Raw genomic sequence first — 11,804 nt, 5'->3', positions numbered from 1 at the left:
GTTTGTTCTCCTAACAAATGGAGGTTGGTGGTGCTCCCAAAACTAAACCTTGGAAGGAACTTTGAACTCACCGAGAATGCATCCTCACCCCTTCTCTTTCTAGTATCTTTTGATCTAAAGCGAATCACAATTGATTTGGTCGAATCTGTTTCTACATGCGGTGGTTTTGCTCATAGTCGTCCATTTGAAAGTTTTCTATTTTTTATTATTTTTCTTCTTTATGGTCTTAAGTGGGTGTTTATAAGGTCATCTTAATTGTCTGTAGTGAGTGATAATGTTTTCCTACCATGATAGCTAACATACGGTGGTTTTGCTCATACTCATCCATTTGAAAGTTTTCTATTTTTTTATTATTTTTTTCTCTTTTATCTTAAGTGGGTGTTTATAAGGTCATCTTAATTGTCTATAGTGAGTGATGATGTTTTCGTACTATGATAGTCTTTTTGATCCTCATAGAAGAAATAATTATATGTATATATATACCAATCAAACCTATATTTAGCAGTATGAGTATATAATTTATGTATTTAGTTAAATGCTCAGGCTGCTAGATGTAGGTTTGATTAGGGTATATATATATAGTTTTTTTTATTCTCATACAAGAAATAATGGTGTAAATTTATTATGATTTAACTAATCAGTTCTTTCTTTTATATTTTAAAATTATAACAAGTTATACATGTTCAGTATATGTATACTTGAGAGAAATTTTGTCAATTTTTCAAGTTCCATCCATCTCTATAGACATAGAGAATGGGTGTGATAGTTCTGATTTTCTCCTAGAATTTTAGGTTTTTATCTCTACCACTAGTTGCTTTTTCTCTACTCACCCTCCCTAACTTGGTATGGGTCTACTCTCCCATTGTTGTATCAAGTTTAATTAGGTGTTTTATCTTTTAGAGCAGTAATGATTTCTCTATGAGAGTTTGATTAGATTATCGTTTTCTTTTCTGCATTTGTTTATTTTGAGTTCTTTTATGTTTGGCTTTGTTATTTCTATCATAGGTCGAAAATCTCCTTAGTGGTGCTCACGTGTTTATTCACCTAATAAATGGAGGTTGGTGGTGCTCCCAAAACTGGACCTTGAAAGGAACTTTGAACTCACCGAGAGTGCATCCTCATCCCTCTCTTCCTAGTATCTTTCAATCTAAGGCGAATCACAATTGATTTGGTCGAATACATTTTTACATGCGGTGGTTTTGCTCGTACTCGTCGATTTGAAAATTTTCTATTTTTTTATTGTTTTTCTTCTCTCTAATCTTAAGTGGGTATTTATAAAGCCATCTTAATTGTCTAAAGTGAATGATAATGTTTTCCTACCATGATAGCTACTAGTTGCAAAGGTCAAAATTTTCAATTCTGTATGCTAGTGTCACCTTTGCTCTTAAGTGGATTTAGAATTGGTTCAACTCCATTCAAGTTTCTATTTTTTTATTTGTATGGATTTGTTTATCTTCTTGAACTAGAGATCCTTTAATAAAAAACCTATTTTGAGGCTTGAATTTATATTTTTTTTCTCGGCTTTATGTTAGAGCCTATTTCTTTGAAGAAATCTCATATAATTAATAATATATATATATATAGCTCTTCAATTAGACATTAATTAAATTCTATATCTAATTAAATTTCTGGATATACATAATAAGTATATATAATTATGTATCCTTAAATTTTTTAAAGCAGCAGATAAATAGATAAAAAAATCTCCAATACTTAAGAATATAAAATACAAATTATACAATGATATATATAGAAGAGCAATCTTACTTGGCATTATATTATTGCTTGAATTAACACTCAAAATTACCTCTAATATCGTGCGTAAAAGACATCAATGAAGTTGAATTTAACCACCAAGTAATTAAATTTCACATAGAGATTAACCCACTAGAAAATTAGAATGTATTGATGATTGATGTGGGAAGAAAATAAAACAAATAATGAAAGTGAGAAGTCAGCTTATTGATTGGCATTAGGCACAAGTAATGAATGGTGGCAGGCAGATGAAGCAATAGACATAGTACAAACGTTGCTGGTGAAATAGTAGAATTTGAAGGATTAAGCTCATCATGATAAATCATTAACTTAAAAACAATGCACACAATGTCATAATTATCTTTCCTTTTTTACATTTTGGCCACATACATATAAGTTTAGCCCATTTAATCACAAAGTTGTTCGAAAAGTTAAAAAAATGACAAATTTTACTGATAGAACTATAGAAAAAATGGTTGGTATGTAACGAATTTCACCCATTAAATTTAATTAAAATTACAAAAATCAATATTATAATAGTATAAATACATATGATACGAATACGATACGATCTCACAAATCAATATTATATTATATATATATAAATGTAAAAGTAAAATAAATTCAGAGATTGCCTTTGAGGAAAAACGAAAGGAATAAAGTTACAAAAAATGCTTTTTCTTACCAAAAAATCAATAATAGCTTCAACTTCTAATATCGCTTTACAAAAACCGCAAATCACGGTCAAAATCACGACCGCTAATTACCCACCACCATGTGTTCAATCTCACTTACACTCACTTACCTTCTCAACTTCCTATTGGTCAAATCCCAAATTACAACGACCTTCTACGTTAATATCCATTTACAACGCGCCACGTCATCAAACGACCCTTGGTCTAATTATCTTTTCTCCCATGGAATAACCTCCCAGAACGGAGAAGAGAAAGCTCCATGTTGATTTGGTTGCTCACCGAGTGGACTGTGGACCCGGGTTGTCTCGCTCTTTTTGTGGTCCGAGTTACCAACTCGAACCACAAGCGCCATCATCACACACAAACTCTGAAATTGCATTCTCATCATGGCTTTCTCTTTTGACCCTTTAAATCCCATCTTTCACTTTTGTTTTCCACCATCACCGAAGCTTCAATTTCCTTTCTTTCTGCAATGGCGGATACTCCGGATTCTGTCGCTGAACCGGTACCTGGCACGCCTGGAATTCGGGAAGTTAGGTCCGATATGGGGACTGAGAGTTTCGGGCTTTGCGCCCAACAGAATGTCGCTAAGCACGGGACGAGGAAGGTGGGTTTGCGAGCAGAGATTGATACCTCGCCGCCGTTCGGGTCCGTCAAGGAGGCTGTGACCCGGTTTGGAGGAAGTGGGTCTTGGATTCCATATTACAAGGTTGGAAAAAAAAAAAAAAGTTACTTGCATAAGCTACTTTACTCTCTTTTGCTGGTAAATTACTTAGAATTTTATTCTCAAGATTGGGTATTTCAATAGGAAATTGACTGATTTGAAGTAAGCTGAATAGAATTTTGAGTTTGTTGATTATGGAATTTGATTTCTTTGACTCTTTGGGAGATTTTATTTTCACATGGATGATGACTATTTTGAATAGAAGCAGCTATTTTGTCACATTGGTTACTCATGCTCTTCTATTTTCACATCAAAGTGGGTTCCACAATTTGAGCTATTCGAAGAATATAAAGAATGTTTATATTCAGTGTTTTTCTTTTGTAGTCCTAGTTTCTACTTTCAGATTTCATAAGGCTTTCTTAACTTGTTTACATAAGCATAACTTTAAAATCACTAATTTAACCAACTCAAATGTTTTGCCACCATAAATTTCTTCAGGATTGATTGTCATGCCTTGATCCTGAATGCCAGAACCTGTAATATGCCAGGATTGCTTGGCTCATTCGCCTGAATGTTTAATGCTGATTATGATGAGTGTTGTAATTGGTAATTTGTTACATATTTTCATCTTTTTCTGATTTGGAAGAAGATTGTCATGCACAGCAGGGGTTTGAGGAGATAGACATAAAGAAAGTTGAGGAACAAGCAGCAGAATTGGAGAAGGATCTTATCGTGAAAGAATTGGAAACGCTTGATGTTCTTGAAGAACTTGGAACGACAAAAAGAATTGTTGAAGAGTTAAAGCTACAGCTACAGAAAGAAGCGCTGAGATGTATGACAATCCCGGATGAGCAGATGTCAAGTCCTGCTATCAAGGAAATGAACAAGGAAAATTGTAGCTTTCATGTGGACAAGCGAGTGCAGAGGATGGAAAATTTGAGCCCTTGCCCTACGTCATCCCCTGACATGATCTTAATGGAATTGAAGCAAGCAAAACTAAACCTTGGTAAAACTATTAATGATCTCGGAGTGATTCAAAATTCTGTTGAGTCTTTGAATAAGAAAATGAAGAAAGAGAAAACCTTTATTGAGAAAACCCGAAAGCAGCTAACATCAAAATTTGCAGGGGTGTTGTCTTTGGAGGAGGAGCTAAAACAAGCAAGAGTGAAACCATGTATTGCAGACAGTGCTGTAACTGATTACAAGGCACAGCAGTTGAAGAAAATGGCTGAAGCTGAGAAGTCAGAAGTTTCAAAAGCAATTTTAGCTAATGAACAAACCAAGACAAATTTAAGGACTGCTGAATTGAGGTTGCTTGCAGCAAAAAAAATGGAGGAAGCAGCAAGGGCAGCAGAAGCTGTTGCCCTAGCCGAAATCAAGGCTTTATCAAGCAATGAGACCTCATCAGGATTTGTACTGCCAGAGCCCGAGAAAGTAGCCTCATTTGAAGCACGTACTCCTCTGACCCCTAGAGCTCAAAAAGTTGAGGCGCTTGCCAAGAAAGTAGAGGTTGCGAAGCTCCAAAAGCGTGAAGCTAATATCACAAAAATGTCTATTCTTAGGAAATTGAGAGATGCAACAGAAGACGTAAAACAAAGTAAACTTGCCCTAGAAGAAGCGCTGAACAAAGTTGAAATGGCAAACAGAAAGCAATTTGCTGCTGAAGAGGCAATTCGCAAATGGAAGCCGGAGAATGATCAGGAGGGACAGACACCATATTATGCAACTAGGTTTAATAGTTTCCATATGCACCAACCTGATACCGATCAAGATTCTCCACTAAATGAAATGAGGAATTCCAATCTAGCTAATGATGATCCAAAGCCTATCTTACGATCAACAGTTTCAATGCGTGACGTACTCAGCAGGAAGCAAGTTCTGAAGGAAGACTATGTAATGGCAAGACCAACAGAGGGCCGTGAAGAACGACAGAAGGTGGCATTAAGTCAAATGCTCCATGAACTGAGAGAAGATCTAACATTTCATCCAAGAACTGAGAAAGATTCAAATGATCAAAAGCAATTGTTTACGCAAAGGAGAAAGTTCGGGTTCATTCACATATCCTTGCCTATGACAAAACCAAGTAAGAAAAAGACTCAAGATTTCAACAATGTGATGCATTAGACAGAAGAATGCTTTGTGATTGTGTAGTTAAAAATCTTCTTTCAATTGTTGAATTGTATTGGTCTTTAGTTATGGTAATAGCTTGCTCATGTTGATTGTGTGTGGTTCTTATATATCCATAGCCTGTACTCGGCCCTTGCTCTGAGCTCCCGGGATCTATATAATAGAAATGTGGTAGCTCTTCACTTTGAGTTTTTTAATGATATAGATTAAGATTTTTATCTCATTTATTTAATTTTGATCAAAGTTCTTTAGCATTTTGAATATAATTTTGATATTTGTAAGATAATCTATAGTTTTTAATTAATGTGCCTCTAAAATTAGGCCAAACACCATATGATTCCTTTGAACTCAGTTTAAATAAATAAAATAAATTTAATTTTTCTAAACAAGTGCATCAAAGCAAAATGTCAATTTATTTGATTGTCATTAAAAATAAAATTTAATATTTTATAATTTAAATATAATTTTATTATTATTAAATTAAAATATATTGCTAATTTTAAAAATAAAAATTTGACAAGCTATTTATGATCATAGAAGAAATTACAGAAAACATTACTGTGTAGCAAATCGTAACAATTTTCGCTTTAAACTTCCGACGGAGCTCGCCCTTTCTTCCACGGAACCGCACGTGACTGGCTGGAAGAAATGGCGGAACGGGGAAGAAACTGCACGTGATGCCTCACGGTATTTTAACCGATTTCTTAAATAAAAGGCGAAATTAAATAAAAAAATAAGAAGGAAAAGGACGAGTCCTCTTTTATCCGAGTCTTAGTTCTAGTAGTTGCTCTTTCACCTAAATTTTAGTTCGCAAGAAGCCAATCCAAGCTGAGATATGGAGTGCAGTTGCAGCAATTTTAGAAGCTCTTCTTCTCTGCTACTCTCTCCCTCTACACCCTCTTCTCGTCTCCCTCACTCTCTCTTCGCTTCCAAGCTCAGATTATCGGTCTGCCTTTTTATCTGCTCTTTTTGTAAAAAAATGAAAACGCTTTTTTTTCCCCTTCCAATTTGTAATTGTTCTGTTGTTTTTCTTGATAATTCAGCAGAAATTAAAGTTTCAGAATCGTTTAGTGATTAGAAACGCTTGTGGGTTCGATGAAAATGGCTCTGGTAATGGATTTCCCATCACCCCCAACAATCTTTTTATGCAAGAGGTAACCTTTTCTTTTCTTTTCTTTTATCAATGACTCTGTGTGTGTTGTTTATTAGGTATTTCTTTAAAAGTTTATGTTATTTGTTATCTCCATGTATGTTTTGATTTTTGATGCTTTTTTTTTTCTGTTTGTTTATAGGCAATTGGAGCTGAATATGGAGAAGGATTTGAGACATTTAGACAAGATGGGCTTTTGAAGGTTGATGTGGTGAGCAGTTTTAGCTGATAATACATATCTTATGACTCTCCTGTGATATTGATTTGAATTTGGTTTCTTCATATGGTTTCTGGTGCAGAAGGAGTATAAGATATGTATAACTTATGTGTATTATTTGTTTTTGCAAATAGGATTTTTTGAATGATAGACTGCAAGAAGGTTTTCTTAAACGGATACGTTATGCCATGAAACCTGATGAAGCATATGGTCTTATTTTCTCATGGGACAATGTTGTGGTAAACTCCCTAATCTCTCCCATTTCATATCAGAAGAGTTCACAAATTTGTTTAGAATTTTTATTTATTTATTTATTGTGTTTTAACTCCTGTTGAGACCAAATACAGTTGAATCGAAATTGGTGTTGCAAAATCGTGATGGAGTAGGCTGAATGATTAAATTGAAATTTTCATTAATTTTCTCCCTTAAATCCGGTAACATGAATTGTCTTTGAAAGTGCTTTGGCTTGTGAATGTCATGATTCTTCCCATATATATATATATTTTAAAAGGTATTTATGGAAAGTACTTGCAAAAATAGATAAAAATTAATTTTTAAAATTAAAAATTCATATAAAGATGTCAAAATAACAATATTAAATTATGGAGTTTTGTGCTGCCGGTCATATTCACTTTTCCCATGTGGTGCGTGAACCAAATGTTCGTGTGTTGACAAGTTATTTGCTATGGCCATGAGCGAGGATGCTGGTATTCATGTATTGTATAGGCCTCTTGAGATGAGTTGCTTTTGGATTGGCTCTTTAGAGTGGCAATCCCAAGTAGTTTAGTTTAGCGGAGCTTTGCTCTTACCCTTTTACTAAAAAAAATATTGATCATCATTTTAGCACACATATATAATTAAAAATTGACACATGAGCAGATGATAATATATACTATTGGGTGGAGGAGATAGAAAGGGATGGGTGGAGGGAGTGATAGAGAGAACGTAGGTGAAAGGAAAAGGAAAGAGTGAGATGACCTCTCCATCCATCGCGCTCTCTCTCTCCCTTTCCTCCAATTTCCTCTCTTTTTATGTCTCCCATTCCTCTACCCACCATCTCTCTTTATTATTATACTGTATGCTACATCAGTAATAGTAGATAATGCCATGTCAGCAGCTGCAATTTTTAATTTGTCCACAGGTTATAATTAATACAAACTTTAAAATTGGTCTAAAATTGACGCAAAAAAAAGAATTGTCTATAATTGGAAAAAGCGCTAAAGTTTTGGCTTTTTTTATTTTTTTGTATTTGAATCTTAGGACATATAAGTAAAATTATGAAAGATATACTTTTCTTTCGAAATTGAGAGATCAGAAAATTGAAATCCCAAAAGGAAATATTAATGTTATTTTCCTCTCTTTAACTTTTGCCTCTTTGTTCCAAACAAGGAAAAGTTTCTGTTCTCATTATCTTCTATGTTACAAAATATTTTCTCCCCGTTTTCCACTCCCTGAAACCGAGTGTTAAAGAAAATAGGAATGAGTATGCCATCATGGTATAATAGGGGGAAAGATGCCCAACCATGTCTCACTAAGAGACACATTCTGATGCAATTCCTTTGTAATCTTACGTATGATGTGTTTCAGGCAGATACCCGAGCTATGAAGCTGAATGTGTGGAAGCAGCTTGCATCTGAAGAGGGTATGAAGTATTTTTTTTCCCCTTAACTTGGTCACAGCGAAAATTCTTCAACTTCATGTGAACCTGTGTTTTATCTTTAGTTTATAGCATTTTTAGAGTCACTTACAAAATCAGGAGAACTTTCTCCAGTGTTGGAAGACAGGTCTGAATTTGCAAAGATGTTTTGTAATGGTTTTTATCATCAGTTTGTTTAAAATTGGAAACAGCAGCAAGTTTTTTGTGCAAGTCTGCCGTTTGTTTTCTTTATCATAAGGGGAGATGCAAAGGTTGCATTGGAACATCCTGTTGTCTCTGGGTGTCTTGTTGGTTTTATATGGAGGCAAAGATTCTCTTTTTTTCTTCTTGTACTTGTCAAGAGCATTGTGTTGGAGACTTTTTGTGAGACTGTATGATTGTTTGGACTCTTGTGTAGGAAAGGAAATTCCTGATGATGGGCATGCACAAAGGTTGATGTTGTATGCAGGAGCTGATCATGTATTGCATAAGGTTTGAGAATCTTTTGTGATTTTTATATCAGGTTGTCATTTTGATATAAATCCTTTTTTCCCACCCCTTCAAAATCACATATAATGTTGGCTAAAAAAAGTGCATTTCTCATTTGTTAAAGATAATTCTTCTTGTTTTGGAGTTTCCTTATGCTTTCACTGATTGTGTATAAAAGAGAAAAAAAAAATGCATATAGTGCAGAAACTTATATTGATTTGAGATGTTGTGTTCCTTGTCCTATTTGTTTCTAGCATCAAAACAATTCTTGTATTTTGAAAATGAAAAGGAAAGGGGGAAAGATTAATTTTATTTTATTTTTTTAAATCTATGAATTGGGGATGAGCTTTGGTGACTCATTGTATTTTATGAAAACTTTAAGCTTTTAAAATAAAATCACTCCAAGGTTGGGAGGTATTCTCCAGTGACCAGTGATTGGACACTATTTGGCTTCATTTGTTCAGTGGCGATTTGGAGTCAATTTCCAGATTTGGCTACTTTTGGATATTGAGCAAGTGTAACCGAGCTTTTGCATTATTATTTCAGGTATTGCACTGGGAAACAGCAGAAAATGAAATAGATAGATTGAAATTGAGGCTATCACAGCTGTATTATGATCATCTGCTTAGGGTAAGGTCCCTTCTACTGACTTTATGGATGATATGTTTGTGTCTTGAATTTAAATATTATTTTGCTATAAATATTTTTCACTCAGCTCAGAGAATCCATTGAGGGGCTGAAAGCTTGGCTGGATGCGGTTGCAAGAGCTAGAATTCCGTGTGCTGTTGTTTCAAGTCTAGATCGGGTAAACATGGTTGGGACGCTGGAGCGGATGGGGCTGAAGAACTATTTTCAGGTGGATGACTCTCTATGTAAATTATGTTTTGCGAAGGGATGACACCTAACTAAAAATGTGAAATCATGTGCAAGATGTGACTGTTTCATCTGGTTATTTTCTCGTCTTGATTTGCTAATGATGTTCTACGACTCACAACAGTTTTACAACCATCATCTTCCCCTTCATTTCCTTCTCTTACGTGCTGTGAAATTTTTTTCCCCTTCTGGTTACTTTTTTTCCAATTGTGAAATGGCTAAATACGCTTACTTTAGCACCATCATGGGGCGGTGGCAAGCAAGTCAGATTGGGTGAAATTTGAGTTTGTTCATGTTGGGTTAAGGTCAGTATTTTGCATGAGTTTACATCATTAACCAGTCAAGTTTTTGGAATTCATGACAGGTCATTTGTGTTGTTCAGGTCATCTTATAATTACTTTTTTTGAAAGAAAACTCCTAATCTTTTTTTTGGGGGCAATTCTTTTATAAATTAAATTAGGGAATTTGAATTTTTTTTTTGGGGTGCTTGCGTGTTGCAATGCAGCCTCTAATTTCTCTTATCAATTCCAGTAATTCTTTGAAGTTGCCAGACTTCTCATTGTTGAAATTCCAGTGGCCTGCACCTAATAGTCATCTCTCTATCATTACAGGCAATAGTGACCGAGGAAGATGGCATGGAGTCAATAGCTCATAAGTTTCTTTCTGCAGCACTGAAGGTATGGAATAGAACTGTGCTTTAAGATGACTTATTTCATGACATTTTCCTAAATTGTAGAACAGTTTCGAATCTTCTGCTCACTGCTGTCGTCGTTGTTGTTGCTTTTTTTTCCGGGAACAAATGTTGTACTTAATTCAATTTTGCTAGGCTATGGATTCTCCATATCTGCTTGGGATAGCCAATATACTTGGTACCGAGATCCATTTAGCTTGATTTTGTTTATCTATACATTTTGATCTATAAGGAGAAATATTGATAATGGAAGCTGAAATTATAGATGGGTTTGGTTACTCTTATCTTTTGGTTTGAAAAGTGGGCTTGATGAATATTATAGATAAAGGGAGAAAGAGTTTGTCAGTTATAGATAACAGGGTGAAAATTTTTCAAGGTGGAGAGTAACGTGTCTAGCGAACACGTTCAAATACAGGTCATATCTCCAGGCTGATTCAGTCCTGCCATGATTAGGAAGAGTTGAAAAAGATAAGAAAGGGATAAAGAGAGAGGAGTTGGGCAGGGAGTGAAGCATTAGCAATTATAAAAGTAGAAGTTCAGAGGGTGAGCGGTTAAAAAGGCGATCTCATTTAAGGGAAATAGTAAGAAGAGTGAACCAATCACATTTGGGATATACATGTAAATGCTTAATGAAAAATAAACCGTACAAGTTTATGTCCTTGTTGATTCTGTTCACTTCAGTTGTTTTGATGTTTTTGCATAAATGCCTTGCAGCTGGATCGGAAACCGTCCAAATGTGTGGTGTTTGAGGATGATCCCAGAGGCATAACTGCTGCGCACAACTGTACTATGATGGCCGTGGCATTGATTGGTGCTCATCCTGCGTAAGTTCCCTCCATAAAATTTCTTGGGTATTGCCAAGTTCTAATAAATCCTGAATCGTATTGGGAGATTTCATGCAATCAATTTTCCTCACTCGTGTCTCAGTTAACTGATGCATATATAGACTAATGTAGAAAAATGCAGGTATGAACTGGTGCAAGCTGATCTTGCAGTTGCGAGCTTCAACGAACTTTCGGTGATCAATCTGCGGAGATTATTTGCTAACAAGGGTTCTGGATTTATGGACAGGCAAAAGCAGATCATAGAGAAATCTCCTTCAAAAAGAAAGCTAACTGTTGACACCATTTTCTGATTAGTTTCCACCTTGCCTCTCTGGAAGATAAAAGCCAAAAAAAAAAACTTCTCTTTTGATTTATTTTTTTATTTACATTCATTATATGATGTACAGTAATTAGAAGACTGCAGTTCTCATATCTGATTGAAATCAAAGGGTATGCATGTTATACTAATCATATCAGAAAAATTTAGATGTGTTGTGAAGGAGTTCCCCTTCTTTTTCTTCTAAGTGGTCTGAAACAGTGATCATATTGAACTTGAATGGGTGTAGCTTGTTGGTCAGCTAAAATACTGGAAGTTGAAACAATTAAAAGGATTAGGAACTCATTTTCACCATTTAGTTTTTATTGTAATGGGAATTGGAGTTCTCCTCCAATGACCTTATTGA

At 35.0% G+C, this 11,804-nt stretch overlaps 2 protein-coding genes across 6 annotated transcripts; both read left to right on the top strand.

Moving 5' to 3' along the window:
* Positions 1-2,693: 2,693 nt before the first annotated feature.
* On the top strand, positions 2,694-5,464 carry LOC110624043 (WEB family protein At2g40480). Of its 3 annotated transcripts, XM_021769097.2 has the most exons (3): positions 2,696-3,159; positions 3,778-4,120; positions 4,241-5,464. In XM_021769097.2, the coding sequence occupies exons 1-3, from the start codon at positions 2,923-2,925 to the stop codon at positions 5,236-5,238; spliced, it is 1,578 nt and encodes a 525-aa protein (XP_021624789.1). In that variant the 5' UTR covers positions 2,696-2,922; the 3' UTR covers positions 5,239-5,464. The 3 variants fall into 3 exon arrangements, with proteins under 3 accessions (XP_021624787.1, XP_021624788.1, XP_021624789.1); XM_021769095.2 differs by having other exon boundaries at positions 2,694-3,159; positions 3,778-5,464; XM_021769096.2 differs by having other exon boundaries at positions 2,695-3,159; positions 3,781-5,464.
* A 494-nt stretch (positions 5,465-5,958) lies between these two features.
* On the top strand, positions 5,959-11,589 carry LOC110625374 (5-amino-6-(5-phospho-D-ribitylamino)uracil phosphatase, chloroplastic). Of its 3 annotated transcripts, none has more exons than XM_021771001.2 (11): positions 5,959-6,187; positions 6,285-6,395; positions 6,534-6,602; positions 6,743-6,847; positions 8,196-8,250; positions 8,663-8,736; positions 9,280-9,363; positions 9,449-9,589; positions 10,218-10,283; positions 11,012-11,121; positions 11,254-11,397. In XM_021771001.2, the coding sequence occupies exons 1-11, from the start codon at positions 6,077-6,079 to the stop codon at positions 11,267-11,269; spliced, it is 942 nt and encodes a 313-aa protein (XP_021626693.1). In that variant the 5' UTR covers positions 5,959-6,076; the 3' UTR covers positions 11,270-11,397. The 3 variants fall into 3 exon arrangements, with proteins under 3 accessions (XP_021626693.1, XP_021626691.1, XP_021626692.1); XM_021770999.2 differs by having other exon boundaries at positions 5,961-6,187; positions 11,264-11,589; XM_021771000.2 differs by having other exon boundaries at positions 5,962-6,187; positions 6,288-6,395; positions 11,264-11,589.
* Positions 11,590-11,804: the final 215 nt, after the last annotated feature.

The sequence above is a fragment of the Manihot esculenta genome, chromosome 10 (assembly GCF_001659605.2).
Source record: "Manihot esculenta cultivar AM560-2 chromosome 10, M.esculenta_v8, whole genome shotgun sequence".
In the NCBI taxonomy this organism is placed as follows: Eukaryota; Viridiplantae; Streptophyta; class Magnoliopsida; order Malpighiales; family Euphorbiaceae; genus Manihot; species Manihot esculenta.
The sequence above is the reverse complement of the archived record's forward strand: the minus strand, read 5'-3'. Positions and strand labels throughout refer to the sequence as shown.

Coding starts and splice junctions, on each gene's coding strand:
- LOC110624043 (XM_021769095.2), top strand. CDS start 2,923: ATGGCGGATACTCCGGATTCTGTCGCTGAACCGGTACCTGGCACGCCT. Junction 3,160..3,777: donor CTTGGATTCCATATTACAAG/GTTGGAAAAAAA, acceptor TGTCATGCACAG/CAGGGGTTTGAGGAGATAGA.
- LOC110625374 (XM_021770999.2), top strand. CDS start 6,077: ATGGAGTGCAGTTGCAGCAATTTTAGAAGCTCTTCTTCTCTGCTACTC. Junction 6,188..6,284: donor CTTCCAAGCTCAGATTATCG/GTCTGCCTTTTT, acceptor TTGATAATTCAG/CAGAAATTAAAGTTTCAGAA. Junction 9,590..10,217: donor GGCTGAAGAACTATTTTCAG/GTGGATGACTCT, acceptor CTATCATTACAG/GCAATAGTGACCGAGGAAGA.